General features: G+C 39.2%; 1 protein-coding gene across 2 annotated transcripts in view; it reads left to right on the top strand.

The window, feature by feature from the left end:
- Window positions 1-16,315, top strand: part of PREP (prolyl endopeptidase) — a 98,544-nt gene that overhangs the window by 36,573 nt on the left and 45,656 nt on the right. For both annotated transcript variants that reach the window (XM_049818076.1, XM_049818075.1), the window contains exon 8: window positions 9,813-10,004. In XM_049818076.1, coding sequence (XP_049674033.1) covers window positions 9,813-10,004 — 192 coding nt within the window. The remainder of the gene's footprint in view (window positions 1-9,812; window positions 10,005-16,315) is intronic.

Below are 16,315 nucleotides of genomic sequence, written 5' to 3'. Positions count from 1 at the left end.
TATGGGGGCTTTTCCCTTCGTGCTTGCCTCTTTAGTTGCTTATGTTGTAGGGTTTAGAAAGATTAGGGAAAATTAAAAGGATGTGTTACTTGTCAGGATTTCACCACTCTTTGTCAGCCGTTGAACCGACTAATACAGTTTAATTTTGCTTTATAGACGTGTAACAGCTGCACATAGTGTCAAGAAGGACATTACTGTGGGTTCATGTCGAGAAGGTTATCCCTGTTTCAAGACTCCAGATTTCCCTACTTAACTTGCCAAACTGCAAGTAGGATTTTCAAGCCTTGACTCTTATGACAAACATTTAAAAGTGATCTAATGCAAAGTATTTCTTTAAAATCAAACACACACATTTTCCCAGTAGCTGAGCATTGTAAGGCACAATTTTTAGCAGTTATTTTATCAAACTTGCCTTTCAGAATACAGACAGCACTCAAGCTTGCTTGTATGTTGAACCAGTCAAACAAGTAAACTTCTGTCATTAATCATTTTGCTTAACACTTATTCTTGGTATACATGAAAATGGCTCATATTAGCCAAACAGCTAGATACACAGTAATCAACTAATCATATATTAGCAAACCTTGTTGTATACTTAAAAAAAAACCACACAAAAAACCCAAAACCAAACAAAAACACAGCAGTGCTTTTTCTGTAGCATGTCTCTTACTGCTTCTGTGCCTGGTAATAATTTTAGTTTTCACCTTTCTTGAGAAATGAGATTGTTTCTATTTTATTAGATTGTCAGTCTTGACTATTTATTCTTTTGAATGTATGTTGGTGCAGAGAAGAGGGGATTTAGCACAAATCTGTGGCCTGCAACAAGAAATAAATGAAAGCTCTTTAATCAGCCTCAGCTATGAACTTAAACCAACATGGCATGGCTGATTGGTTTTGTTGAAGTTGTTCTTAATAACGACTTTTTTCTTTATTCTGTATTATGTTAGCAGCTAGGAAGCCTAGTAAAAAAAATCATGATCCTCTTGTTGTGAGCACCATAGAGCTGATTTATGAGTCACTGACTCAGAGCTCTGGGTAGAGCCCCACTCTCCTCTTACTGGGGGAGCTGAAGCATGAGAACAGAGGGCAAAAGGAGGGATATAAGGCAGCATGGGGAGCAGAAGAGGTAGCTCTTGTTATAACCTCTGGGCACATAGAAACTGTGAAGGGCTGCTGTGACTTCTGGAATGCAAAAAGTTGAGAGTGATGGCTAGTTGGAAAGCACGGCCTGCGTTGTTGGATTGGAAGGGATTGCACTGGCTAAAAGCTAAACGCAGGTTTGTGTAAGCTGGAGACATAAGAAGTTTGGGGAGAAAGGACAGTGGTAGGGGCTCTTATACTTGGCTATTGAACTGCTTGGAGATTGGCAGTTTGTGTCTGTTGGAAACAGTGAGACGTGGTGGGATGACACGGGAAGATGAGCTAGTGTAAATTATTTGGGAACTACTGGCTTGGAAAGATGCAGTAAAAATTGAGCAAAAACTGAAGTTCACAGCTTGCTGGTTGCTTAGTCATTGTCAGCTGGAACTGCTTCGTACTAGACTGGCAGAGATGAGTTGCAAGAAGGCATTTCTGCAAGAAGGAGCAGGGTTAGCAGCCATAAGAATTTTTATTTTGTTCCTTTGTTTAGAAGGTAGTTCTCTTTTTTCCCTATGCTGAAGAAAGCATGTATGTGGCTTGAAGGCAGGTAGAAAAACAAAGGTGATGTTTGTCCACTTCCTGTTGACAATAGGATTATCTGGCCTTTTGTATTTTAGTTTAGTCTTGCAATTTAGAAAGCTGTCTTTAAAAATAAATAAATAAATAAAAAGCAATGAACAGTGCTATATACAGTAACATCAAAAGGATGAGTCAGTATGTGCTGTGTAGCCTGAAAAAGTGGATCAAAACCTTTGTATGAAAATGAACAAGAGAAAAAGGATAGTGAGGAGACAGTAGACATCAGCTATAGAGTGGAATGTGATGGGAAGGAGAGTACTCTTCTTTTTTTTTTTTTTTTTTGAAAGACTTTTCTGTGATTGAAGTATCTTTAAAAAAACAAACAAACTTTCAAAAATCAATATTGAAACAAAGCCATTATATCCTAGTTCCCTAACAAATACAGAGAAAAAAAATAAAAATCTGTTGAGTCTTGGAAAGTATGTGGAAGCCTCAACAATAGAGGGTTTACTTTAAGAAAACGGTTTTGTGTCCCTTAAAAGGCAATTCCAAAGAGTTTTGCTTTCAGTGTCATTTTTTTTAATTGGAAGCAAATCATTAGCAATAAAATAAAATAGCTTGCTATCAATTTGAGCAAAGAGATCTTCATGCTGCTACTGTTTGACTGGACTTTACATTTATAAATAGTATTCACAATGAAGTTATTTTTCAGATTATGTATTTGTGCTTTGTGTATGTTAGAGAAAGTGTGGCATGAGAGAGGGATCACCTTTTGTTCCTGTTTTTCTGTCCATGTGTTCTGCTGCATGATGGCATAAGCCATAACTCTCAGAAAAACCTATATGTATTCTCTTCACCTGTCTTTTGAGTGACCATCCAAATAAAAGTAAAATAGAAGCCTTGAAACTGATTGAGAAGTCTCTGCTCATAAAAGTGCTTGATTTCTTTCTTCTGGGCTAATCTTTGATATAACTTGACATGTCTGAACTTTTTAACTCAAAGGAATAAATATTGCCTCCTTCCATTTATCTTTTAAATTGCAAATACATTAACTTCAGTTCTGTTTCATATCTTTATCAATGACCTGGATGAGGGGATCGAGTGCACCCTCAGTAAGTTTGCAGGTGACACCAGGTTGAGCAGAGGTGTTGACCTGCTGGAGGGTAGAAAGGCTCTACAGAGGGATCTGGACAGGCTGGATCGATGGGCCAAGGCCAACTGAATGAGGTTCAACAAGGCCAAGTGCCGGGTCCTGCACTTGGGTCACAACAACCCCATGCAGCGCTACAGGTTTGGGGAAGAGTGGCTGGAAAGATGCCCAGCAGAAAAGGACCTGGGGGTGTTGGTCAACAGCCGGCTGAATATGAGCCAGCAGTGTGCCCAGGTGGCCAAGAAGGCCAACGGCATCCTGGCCTGTATCAGAAATAGTGTGGCCAGCAGGAGCAGGGAGGTGATTGTCCCCCTGTACTCGGTACTGGTGAGGCTGCACCTCGAATGCTGTGTTCAGTTTTGGACCCCTCGCTACAAGAAAGAAATGGAGGTGCTGGAGCGTGTCCAGAGAAGGGCAACCAAGTTGGTGAAGGGTCTAGAGCACAAGTCCTATGAGGAGCGGCTGAGGGAACTGGGGTTGTTCAGCCTGGAGAAGAGGAGGCTGAGGGGAGACCTGGTCGCTCTCTACAACTACCTGCAAGGAGGTTGTAGTGACGTGGGGGTCGGTCTCTTCTCCCAAGTTACTAGTGATAGGACAAGAGGAAATGGCCTCAAGTTGCACCAGGGGAGGTTTAGGTTGGATCCTAGGAAAAATTTCTTCACTGAAAGGGTTGTCAGGCATTGGAACAGGCTGCCCAGGGAAGTGGTTGAGTCCCCACCCCTGGAGGTATTTAAAAGACGTGCAGATGTGGCACTTAGGGACAGGGTTTAGTGGTGGACTTTGCAGTGTTAGGTTAATGGTTGGACTCGATGATCTTAAGGGTCTTTTCTAACCTAAATGATTCTATGATTGTTTCCTTCCAGAAATAAAGATGAGAAGAAATCCAGAGTTCAAAGAGTAGATACAGAGACTTTGTAAAATTTACCTTAGCAATAAGTGATGTAAGAAGGAAATAGTATGACAACTTAATTAAAATCAAGATTTTTATCTTCACAGGATTTAACACCTAACATAGAGACACATTCATTTCTATTTATAAAAAATTCAGTAAAATGTGTACTTCTCTTAAAGGAATTGGGAAAACATAGAAAATTAAAGAAAGTAAATAAGTTCAAAGTGCTTAATAATGCATATACCTATGGGACTTATGCTTTTATAAGGCTTTTTTGCAATGTCCAGCTCTTGGAACTGAAAGTGTTAAGGCTGTCCTCTTGCATCCTCCTAGCATGTGCTGTTGTATAGATGTGTATGTCGATTAATTTGTTAGTAGCAAGTACTGAACTGAAACAGCTTGTTTCTCTTCTGTCTCCCATGCTGGTAGTACTGAATGCATTGATCATTCACAAGTTTAGGAGGTGAATGTGTTCTAATTCTAGTGTAAAGCATACATAAAAACCATATGCTCCAAAGTTAGTTTTACATGTAGATACTCATGGTGGATGTTACTATACATATATGGAATCGCAAAACCAAAATTACACTGGTTTTAAGGCTTTTCTGTGAACAGATTAGATTTAAATGCATTTTTGTTTTGATTTCTATTTTCATTCAGTTTTAAAAAAATCTTCCTTATTGAAATGATCGAGCAAATTTTCATCTTTATGATGAAAGGCAAAGTGAATTCCAAATAACTGATGAACAGCTATCACAATTCAATTTAGAAGGTTCAGTTGTTAAGGCTGAAGATGACTGGCTGGGTTTGTTCTTTGAGATCTTGTTAACATTCCAGTTACGATTCGGAGACAAACACATTATATGCTTATCTTCCAGTACTTCCCTGAAAAATCATTTCAGAATAAAATCTAGGAGCTGAAAAATCAAGATCTTTCCTTGAGTAGAAGTTTACCCGCTTAATGCATGTACCATAATGAAATTTGGTATGGCTCTTTTGAGTATAAAGCCTGTCCCTTTGTTATGAGCCAAACATCTTGGTTCACTTCTGGAGCATTCTCAGCACTGCTCTGTTTGCAGAAAAACTGTCTTACAAAAAAATAAAACTGACAAGTTAGAATGGAATATAAATTTATGGAGATTAACATTTATATCTTCACCTGATAATTTTGACTGCTAGAGTACATGAAAAAAGCCAAATGAGGGTGTTTGCCTTGTGAAAACTTTTTTTCACAACATCAGGTAAAAAACCTACCCTTAGTTGATCACTAAGTCCTGTCTCTCCAGCCGGCACAGTCGAGAGGTTATTTGCCACGAATGGATTGTTCGCCCTTTCCATGAAACAGGAAATATGGAAGTATTGAGGACTTTTTGTGAACTGATGAACATTGACTCTGAGCCACTCTATCCTTTCTGTCTGAAAGAGGGTTGATAATAGGCTTTCTGTGATCGTTCTTGCTGTTATCAGTTTGTTCAGATTAGCTCTTCCTTCTCCTGTAGTAGTCATCATTCAGCTACAAATCTGCTTCATCACACAGAGAGCTCTCAGCAGACCAATGAATGTTTTGCTATGTTCAGAGGCCAGTACAAGATTGAGGGCTTAATCTGTGATGCTTATTGATATAATATCCACTTTGATCTTCTATGGATCCAAAAATTTTGTTTAAAAACTCTGTCTATATACTCTGTCGCTTTTGTCCTAAACATTGCAGAAGGGCCAGTTCCATAGGATTATGATTTTCTGTTGTGTGGCATGGCTTTATTGTTCATTGAATAAAGGTTATAAATCCTCTAGCTGCAGGTCCTATTGTAATGCAGTTATTTGATGATGGATAACTGGCTGGTATAAAGTATATAGGCAAAAGCATCTATAGCTCTTCAGCAACGCTTTTTAGTGGAAGGACGGGTAGAGGAAAGGGTTAGGTTATAGCAGTAGTATACAGTAAACTGTTGACATCTTCATGCTTTTCCTGTGTATAAGAAATCTGTCTCGTATGTTTATGTGGATTAACTGAAGTCTTCAGTGGCTCTGGTGTTAAGGATAAGGGAGCCTGGACTACAAATGCCACTTCTCAATGGCTCTTCTCAAAGACAGATGCTCTCAGAGGGATGCTGGTTAAACCTGCAAATCTCTATCAAGATCCAGTTCTTCATGCCCCCTTCCGTCCTTTCTTGTAAAAAAAGAATGACCTACGTGCCCATACTTTGCCTTGTTTTTGGCGGACTTTTTAAAGTCATAACTTATAGATGTACTGTTCTTTTTGTTACTGAGAGGCTGTTTGTTCTGGGTTTGAGACTGAAGCAAGAATCCGCCTGCCTCTACATCATGGTAACCAACCTCCCGTTCATGGGTCTTGGTGCCTTTTTCACTAGAGTGCTTCGCAGGTGAGGAGGAACTGTTTTGCATGAACTGTTTGAGGTCAACAGACCATTCCTTGTTTTTGAGACTCTTTAGTCCCTCTCATTTTGATAAGTGGATAGGTAGGTGCATGCCATGTGACACCGTGCACACGTTCACTTTTGGCCAGGTATGTAACCAGCAAGTGAGTATCCATCCAGTCACATGATGGGATGTGCGCATGTACCTCTGGCCATTTGGTAAGAATAGATGTGCTGATCACATGTATTTTTCAGTCATGCGATGGTGAACTAGCTGTGGTCTGTGACCTGTCTAGGACCAGCATCTTTGCTCTGACAGAAGGTCTGGACAGCACAGCTCCTAATCATTCATTGTTTTATATACTTTATCATGCTCTTGTGTATTCCTCTTTTCTCTAATGTAAGGCATAAGGTATTTTCATCGATCATTTTATAGGAAACTGTGTTTTAGGCCTTTTATTGTTACTTTTGGTCTATTTTGAACCTCTGTTTCCCCCATCTTATCTAGCTTCTGGGAAGACTGTCATCTGTCCTAAATTCAGGCTAAGTGAAAGCTGCATGCAGATACCTAACCGTAGTACTCAGTAGTCACACATGTAAACAAAAGATGGACATGAAGAAACAGAAGAGTTATGCTTAATCTACTTGCACAGAGTTAGAATTGGAAATGCGTGTCTGTGTCTCTAGACAGACTTGTAGATGTACTGCTGATGCTTCCAGGAAGACAGAATCTTTGACGAAGTATGCTTTACGCTTCAAATCGTGTTCATTCAAGCAAACTCTCCTCTTGGTGTAATGTGCTGTCTTTAATAAAAAATCTGCCTTGTCCCCTTGTACCCTGGGCGTTTTGGGTACTGGAGGGAACAGTTTGATGAGACAAGTAGGGTCAGACTAAGCAGTTGCTGCCATGGAAAGGAGAGATGTTCCATCTATCTTCTCATGCTCCCATATTACCTAACACTGTCCCCTCCTGTTGAGTCAGTCAGCATCTTCACTCGTCAGACCCTGTGGTTAGGTGATTCCACTCACTAATCTGTCAGAGGGGAAAACAACCTGTAAAATAGAGACAAGTTTTCTTCTAGGTTAGCTAATTTAATCAGCTTTACTAGTCACTGGGGCATATGCCAAACCAAGCATGAAGGTCGAAATACACTGATGGAGGAGGAGGAGGAGGGAAAAACAGGAGGGTGCAGTTTTGCTGCAATCAAGCTTATCTTATAGGCTCATTGCTACTGAAAAATACTGCTCCTCTTCAGCCTCTCTGCTGCTGCCTTGCACATACTGGCTGCCTTGTACCTAGCAGCGCTCCTCTGCCCGAGCAGCGAGCTGGTTCAGGCAGCAAAAGAGAAAACTTTATTTTGCAGCACAATTTTTATTTATTATTTAACTTTAACTTAGACTGGATATTGGCATATGTAACCACTTTGGTGAGAAAATGGTTTAGACATAATTCATCTGCAATATTTGTCTTCTAAGGACTAATAACGTCCACTTTAACAAGATGATGCTCTGGATTTTGTAATAACAACTTAGTGTATCCCTGTAAAATATCAACCCACTCACTTTTCTACTAGCTGTTCATTTGGGAGTGGATGAGTGAGTTGCAAGCAGCAATGTCAATCCCTAATGTCACATTATTGTCCTTTTTCTTCACGGAATCCAACTTCTGTTGGGAGTCATGGAGACTACAGTTATTGTGCACATTTACCATTAAAAAAGGGGGGGGGGTTTCAACAGTCTGGGGATTTATTCCTTTTTATGAAGTCTTGTTCTTCTTTAGTAGGATGGTTTCATTCTGTCAAATACTAAAATACAAATGTTCCAATATTGTTATGGTGTTACACTGCAGTTAAGTTTTTATTTACTAAAATGCTTGTGCATGTGATGAGATCTTAAAACAGTTTCACTGGTGTATATCAGAGTTCACTGTAGGCTGGATTTTCTTTGTTTTACTGGCCATCAAAACAGGTTTTCTCTATAGAACTCTGAGCAACTGGAGGGACTTAGCAGGATTTTTCTTTGACATGAAATCTCTTGAGGAGGACAAAACTTTGGACCTCAGTGAACATCAAGATTTAACATGCAATTGGTTCACTCAGAGACAGGATACTAAGTTGACTGGATTGTCAGGAAAGTTTGTATTATAGCAGTATGAAAAGTAGAATTTAATTGGCTAATCTATCACTTTGCATGAAGAGTCAGGGAAGTTTTCCTTAAACCAAAACGGCAATTAAGAGATATGAGCTTTATGAATGTACTAGGCCTGGCTCTACGCTCTTATTACATTTAATGGGCTTAAAATGACCTTGGCCATCTCACTGCTTCCTCAATTATTCTTTTCTTTTTTTTAAACTTACAGTAATTACAGCTCAGCTATGATCTACATCCATTATTCTGCTCAGCTTTTAATATTATAAAATAAGCCAATGTGCTGTTTTATTGATGCAAACATATTATAGAGTTTCATGAACAGATTTATGCACAGTTTATTTCTTTATATTGCAAAGATCCGATGTTTAGTTTTAGGAAAAAGGCACAGAGTGTACCAAATGTTATTTTAAGATATAAAGGCTTTAATTTCAGGTATCGGTAAGGATTCTGATTTTTCAGCATAGCTAATGTATGATGCTTATACTAGTAATTTTGGTTGAAAGGTTGGGTTGTAGATATGACAAGCACATTACATATCTGATCTAGCCTTGCTGCTTTTTCTTTCTACTAGCCTCTAAACCTATTGCAGAACAGTAAAATGTGAATAAAAACTAGTGGAGTCTTTCGGTCCCAGCTCCAGGTTGAGTCAATACTAAGATTGTGGTACAGAGTGAGTAAACTGAAGCAATTCATGTTTGAAAGAAGTGCATTTCTATTAGTGAGTGTGATATTCTAGAAGGCTGATAGGGAAAATGCAATTTCATTTGTCGCAAACCCAGAAGTTAGCATTTTAGCTAACTGTCTGCAGTTGTCCTTTGGTGGTGACAAGCTTCTGCAGAACAACACTTCAGGAACGTTGTTTCTGAGTTGACAGGGAAATTCTTGATCTTGAAGTTTATTGTACTTATTCAAATAGCATCAGTTCTATTCTGTGGGACATTCTGGGCTTTTAAGGAGGATGGAAAACTTTCTACTTTTAGAAAAAAGTAACTTTTTTTTCCAGAAAGGAGGAAAAAAAAAAAAAAGAGGAATTTAGTTTATAATTAAATAGTAATTTTTTAAAAAGCTATTAAAAATAAAATTGAGCTTGAAAGCTTAGTGTGGAGTCTTTTGACTCAGCTGCAACTCCTCATTCCAAGAAGTCTGTATAATTGGGGGCTTGTGAGCTCCATTGGCAAGAACCTGATGTGCTTGGCAGTGTTGGCTCCACAGTAGTCAGTGTGGTAGAAGCATCTCTGCAGCAAACATCTGAGCTTTCCAGCAGCCCCTTAGGAAAGCTGGTGAAATGCTAACCATTGTTCTATCAGTATTCTGCATGTATTTTGCTAGAAATTCCTCAAAACCAGTATGTAACATGTCTGTGAACTGGCATTTTCCCACTGCAGCCTATTAATCTGGAGAATTCTATATAAGTTCTTAATACTTAGTACATATTCGGCCCTTTCCATAGCTGTACCTCTTCTGGTCACTGCTGTTGTTCAAGAAAGAGCCTACAGCAATTGTCAGGAAGACCTGGCTCTCAGGTGTTAAAAAGTTTTGTTTCAGGAGATGAAGAATTTACATTATATGTTTGATCTTGCAGGAATTCTTCAATGGGTGAAGCTGATAGATAACTTTGAGGCTGAGTATGAGTATGTCACCAATGAAGGAACAGTGTTCACTTTCAAGACAAACCGGCATTCTCCAAATTACCGGTTAATCAATATTGACTTCAATGATCCAGAGGAATCCAAGTGGAAAGTTCTCATCCCTGAACATGAAAGAGATGTTCTAGGTAAGAGTAAGTGTAAAGTCTTTTACTTGATAGTAAGTCTATTCTGCTTTTTTGAAATTAATTCCATTATTAATCTATTGAGTGGTCTTGTACAGACCTTCTTACTTTTATCCTGTGTTTAAATGTTGTTTAGGATTTACGATTAAAAGACTTGCTGAGACTCAAGAGATCCGGAATCTCCCCCCCACCCCGTGGCCATAGTGAAGTTGTTTCTTCTGTCCTTGTTTTAATTCTGTGTTTGTAGGAAATGAGGGGAAGGTATTTTCCTGCTTCATGTCAACATAGTTGTCATGGTTTAACCCCAGCCAGCAACTAAGCACCACGCAGCCGCTCATCCACTCACCCCCTACCTAGTGCGATGGGGGAGAAAATTGGGGAAAGAAGTAAAACTTGTGGGTTGAGATAAGAACAGTTTAATAGAACAGAAAAGAAGAAACTAATAATGATAACACTAATAAAATGACAGCAGTAATAATAAAAGGATTGGAATATACAAATGATGCACAATGCAATTGCTCACCACCCACCAATCAACACCCAGTTAGTACCCGAGCAGTGATTCCCCCCCCCGTCCCCGTCCCACTTTTGGCCAGTTTGGGTCAGCTGCCCTGGCTGTGTCCCCCCCAACTTCTTGTGCCCCTCCAGCCTTCTTGTTGGCTGGGCATGAGAAGCTGAAAAATCCTTGACTTAGTCTAAACACTACTTAGCAACAACTGAAAACATCAGTGTGTTATCAACATTCTTCTCATACTGAACCCAAAACATAGCACTGCACCAGCTACTAGGAAGACAATCAACTCTATCCCAGCCAAAACCAGGACAGTAGTAAATGTTTACTAGACAGTCAGGGATTAGAGCAAGAGGGACTTCGTAAGCAAAAAGGGGAAGAGCAAATGTGGCAGTAGTGCAGCACACTATGAACAGAGTTGGTCAGAGTTTGAGACAAGTTTTTCTGTTGTTCCTGGGATAAGAGGAGTAGACAACACTTAGTGGAAAAAAAAGCCTCAGGAAAGTTGAAGGGCATGGAATTGTCCAAGTATAAAAATGAGTTCAAGACATAAATCTTTGATTTTGATATAATTAAAATAAAGGTATATTTTTTTAATCCCATCATTTTGGGGAAAATTCTATTAAAACTTAGAATTAGTTTCAGGTAATACAGAAAAACCTCCTAAGATGTGTTTTTGACAGATGCTTCATGTACATTTATGTGGTCTGTTCTCCATATAGTACAAGATACAATTATGATTTATCTGAATACCATAATTATAGCTATTCAAAAGGACTCTGCTTTTTTGGTTTTTTATTAATTTATCTTTATACAAATTCATTCAAGTTTTCTACTTTTCCCGTGAAGAGCTGCTTTGTAGAATGAGTAGAATTCTCTGTGTGTGATTTGATATGCATACATATAGTATCTTATGTCTTTCCTCACTAACACAAACCTATTTGCCTACTACTTCAAATTCCTCTTAAGATCTTGCTTTTCAAGACACCTAAAAAAAAAAAAACCCAATCTTAATTTTTATCTGCATTTCACAATGTGTCCTGCATGATTCCTGCCACAGCCTAGACAAGGTGTGTCCCCAGTGTGACATAAATGGTGACTCCGACCATGCCTGGAATTATAGTGACTTTGCACATGACTGGGGTTTACAATATTGCGAGAATTATGGTAAACACAAAAGTAGCAAATTAGAGCTTGGTAAGACAAATCTTTTTCTTAAGATTGTGAACTCTTTGAATCAGGAACCACCTGCATCTTAAATGAAGTACCTTTCAAGTCCTAAGCAGACAGTAATAGGTGTAAGTGAAAAATTGCTTCCAAGTCTAATTTCTGATTGCATGTGAATTTGCTGGCAGTCTGTGAAGCCATGCTTAAGTTATGAGGAACAGCATTTTATAAAGTGGGACCAAGTTGAAGGATTGACTGAAAGGTGGTGAGTGTCCAAACAGAATCAGACAGAAACATGTGAATGACATGAAACATGGTTACCATGTGTGGATTTACCCGAGATGTGGTCTAGGCAGCCAAAAGGAGCTTTGCCCAGTGGCTATATAGGCACTGGCTCTATATTCCTTCCCAGTAAGATAAAGGCCACATCTGCTTTTCACTTCTCCATTTTGATTTTATTCTGAATCCAAAGTCGTGCTGAGTTCATGTTTATGTGCATGCAAAAAAAAATTTAATCCATGCAACACTCCTTTAATGGCTTATACATGACAGCCTTGACTGTACAAAAGTAACAAGATCTGCGTTTAGAAAACTGAAGGTTTGGATAAATGGATGGGCTGAGGGCACTGGCCTTCAGACTGTAAACACAACAGGGATTCAGCTCTTAAAACATTTGAAGGCAAACATAATCTGTTGTATAAAACCATCGGAGTGACTTTCAGGAATCTGTTGTGTGTCATTAAGCTTCTATGTATTTGCATGTGAAGCCAGAGGAGGCAATCACATGTCCACTTCTCTCTCTAGCTTTTTGGAGTGGTATGTAAAGGAATTGGATTAAATTAACAGATGAAAGTGTCTCCGTAAGAAGATGAGTTATAAGTAGATCTTAGCACTACAGTAAATTAAGTGTGAATTGTTCAGTTGCTTCTTTGTGGCAGACACTTGCAAATTAGCCTTGTATCCTCAGCACCAAGATAAGGGAGTTTTATCATGTTCAGGAGGTTGTAGCCCTCAATAAGTAAAAAACCCATTGTTTCACTTGATGAAGACAGAAGCAAGCCAGTCTCTATGTCATGTTGTTTTAATCATTCCAAGATTTGATTTAGAAAGACATAATTATAGCGGAAGGCAGTTAATAATTCATTGTCTTGAAAACCTTGAAGTCAAGTGAATTTGATTTTGTGTGATCCAGAGATGGCAATGTAATGAAACGCCTTCTGTAAAAGCTGGGACAGCAGTGATTCAAAGGGTAAATGAGTATTGCTGCTTGTTCAATTTTACATATGTGTGGGAGTGATTCTTTATGCAGATGTAATTAGCTGTATTAGAATTTCTTTATAAACATTGTAGTTAGTGGTGCTCTAGGTCACAAGTGTGTTTTACTGGGATATATAGTTACTTGGTTCAAAAGCTGCCTACTCCGGTGTGATCTGCCTGGTAGCCGTAGCCACCCTCATTTCTGCGTGTTAACTTAGATTCAGTTTCATAAAAGCTACACCATGCACATATAGAAATAGATTTATTTATGAATAATAAATTTGGGATTAAGAATTATGAAGCTCTGCCAGTGTCCATCAATGGCAAAAAGAGAAATTCCACAAAGTATAATGCATTCTTAGAAAAGATGCTGTAGCTGATATTATCTAACCAAGAAATAAACACACATGCCTACAAGGTGGTGTGAATGTCATTTGGTTTCTCAACATATTCTTCAAGACAGACTTTTTTTATTGGCTTTCACCTTTTTTTTTCAGAACTGTTTATAAATGAGCTAATTTGGGAAATACAGGGAAAAAACCAAACACATTCCTGCAATGAGGTTGTACACAAACCTTACTTTACAAGTCTCAGCAGGGATTTCACACAGAGTTGAGGTAAATTTAGATCTCTACTCTGTGAGCTGAGGGGAAGAAATAAATGACACCTATTTTAAAAATTAAATTTAAGGGGGGCCTCAGAACATATTGGAGTGTGAGACTCATTTCCTCCCCTTTGGAGTTTGTTTATAAAGTGTTACTTTTAATTTTCAGGGAGTCTAAAATAGAACCATAGGAGAGATTCACATCTAACATTGAACTAGTGCTTTAGATGACCACATAGCTGCAAGTAGGTGTGCTGAATTAGTTAAAAGGCAGCTGTGAAACCATAAATGCAGACTGATCATTACAGACACTGCAACCCTAATTCTAAGGCATAGGACAAACCTGTCATCTTTAGAAGGTTATATAATCAATTTTGAGAACAGTGACACCCCACCCCCCCCCCCCCCCCCCCCCCCCAAAAAAAAAGCCCAATACTGATAGAGCAGGTCAACTTGAGAGTAGCAGTTATATCTAGCCCTGTACTGGTGACAATTAAAAGAAAAACAGACTAGATCTTGTGAGTCAAGAGGGCTGAGAAATAAGACGTATTCCTGAACATGTCATAGACAAGGTGAGTGATCTTGAACAGTTGCTTGAATCTCAGTTGGCCATTTAACAAGCCGCAGCAAAGCTGCTGTACCTTGTACACATCTGCACACCTGAACTCAGTGCATGTAAAATGCTTCCCTTCCCTCAGCTAGAATGTGCATATCAAGTGAAAAATAATGTTATTCTTCTTACCTTTAACCTGCTAGCTAATTCATAAATGCTTAAGAGTTTGGGGAGGGGAGTTACCGCAACTGAAATGTACCTTCTGGTACTGTAGTGAAACCAGAAGGGAAAGTCTGGAATGAGTACCACAAAATTGTTGATCCTGAATGACAAGGATGTGCATGGGTGTGAGTAATCCCTCCTGTTCATCTCAGCTGTCAGGAAGCTTGTTCACTCCCTTACCCTGTGGTGTTTTTCAGAGTACCCATAGCTCTACGCACTTGGGAGTTTTGCTTGCAAAGTGGGAGCACGAAGGGTTGTGTGACTGTTCTGAGGAGCAGTTGTGTGACCTTCTGTGTATCGCCCAGAGGAAGCATCCTGTGGAGATGGCTAGTGCAAAAGTGTGGCAGAGAGGAGGAAATCGGCTGCAATGCAAAAGACCAGACTGATAAGCTTCTACTGTGAAATGTGGAGGAAAAAAAAACCAACAACCAAAACTGAAAACAAACTGGGATGTGGCTTAGCTCCAGTGCTTCCCAGCAACAAAAAGCATCCCCTAAGATCTGGGCCAAGCCAGATACAGTCCTTCAGTCACTGGGGACATGGGGAGAGGATGTGGTCCTGATGCATGTCCGTGACTGAAAGTTTTATTCTGCTCCCCTGGTAGGGCTTTTGTGGCTCTGTTTAATTCTGTTTGCCATGGAAAACCTGCATCAGTCACAGATGACTAAAACTGTAGGTTACTTAAGGAAGCATTACTCCTGATGTTTGCAGCTTCAGAGCTTTGCCCCCCAACTCTGTCTCTCGTTTGTATGTCTCATACTGAGAGGATGTGGGGTATAAAATCTTTGTCTTGTTGAAATTTGTTGGAGCTTTTCCATTAACTTAAACATGGCAGGCTGTCACTGAGGATGGTGTCTCAGAGAGAAGATACATGCTTTATGTTGTGAGAGCATATCAACATTTACTTACATTTCCGAATGATTCATAGTTTATTCTGTAAATTGCTCCTGCTTTGCTTGCAAGTCTACCCATAAGTAGCCTTGAGTGGTTGTTATGGGTCTTTTTAATTCAGATCTGCATGGATACCTGTTAATCTGCAGAGACACAGAAGTTTATCGTCGCTGTCTGTGTTGACCAAAGAAACCAAGATGACCTTCCGGCTTTATTTTCCAGCTAAAGCTTTGACAGTCCATTGAAATATATTCGTTATTTGAGTGGACACATAAGCACATTGTACAGCAAGTAACTCAGTAGTTTCTGCTGAAGACTTACGGCTGCCTAGCTCTTCTAGCTTGGTGTGTTCTTCTCCAACATTTCAGCCTGTGTCTGTCAAAGCATGTTTGTACAGTTGGACACTTCATGTGCTGTAGCTACTGCTGCAGAAATGAAAGGTCAGAACTGTCATAAGTAATTAGGGTTAGTGGCACAGATGTTTGTGACTATTCAGCCTTTTTTTTCCTGAAACTGTTTCAAATGTTGTTCATAGCGATGTTGCAGTTGCCAAGTTAGTGGCATGCCTTTGCTCCTAATGAAAGCTGTCAAAATAAAGAGGTTTTGGAAAGTAGCAGTATATTCATTTCTAGAAGGTTGAACTCAAACTTCTAGAGATGATTGAGCTCAGTTTTCTATGCCTTGTTAAGAAGTATAATTCCTCTAGCCCAAGTTTAGCTACTGAAGAATTGTAAACTATTGTAGTCATCAAGGTCTTCACTGTCATCTTCAGAAAGAAATGCACTGTACCAAGGATAATTCTTCATACCTGCTTTCAGTACTTACTAGTGCCTCCAAGTGTGTCCGTCTCTTTGATGCCTGAGACAAGAGGCTCAGGTTGGAAAAACGCAACCTCTACATGTTTATTGTTTAGTAAAATAAATCCTTTGCCTGATGGATATTGTAAGTAGGTGTATTGTAAGTATGCTGGAGAACAATTGGTAAATTTAGGTGTAACTCTGAGAACAACTGCTCTGTTCATTGGTATTAACTGAAAATAAACTGACCCTATACATTGGAGAGGCCTCGGATGGTTAGCTTTTTTAAAAAAAAAAACACTTCTGTGAGTC

This window comes from Accipiter gentilis, chromosome 15 (genome assembly GCF_929443795.1).
Source record: "Accipiter gentilis chromosome 15, bAccGen1.1, whole genome shotgun sequence".
NCBI lineage: Eukaryota > Metazoa > Chordata > Aves > Accipitriformes > Accipitridae > Astur > Astur gentilis.
This window is presented reverse-complemented; position numbering and strand designations above follow the sequence as displayed.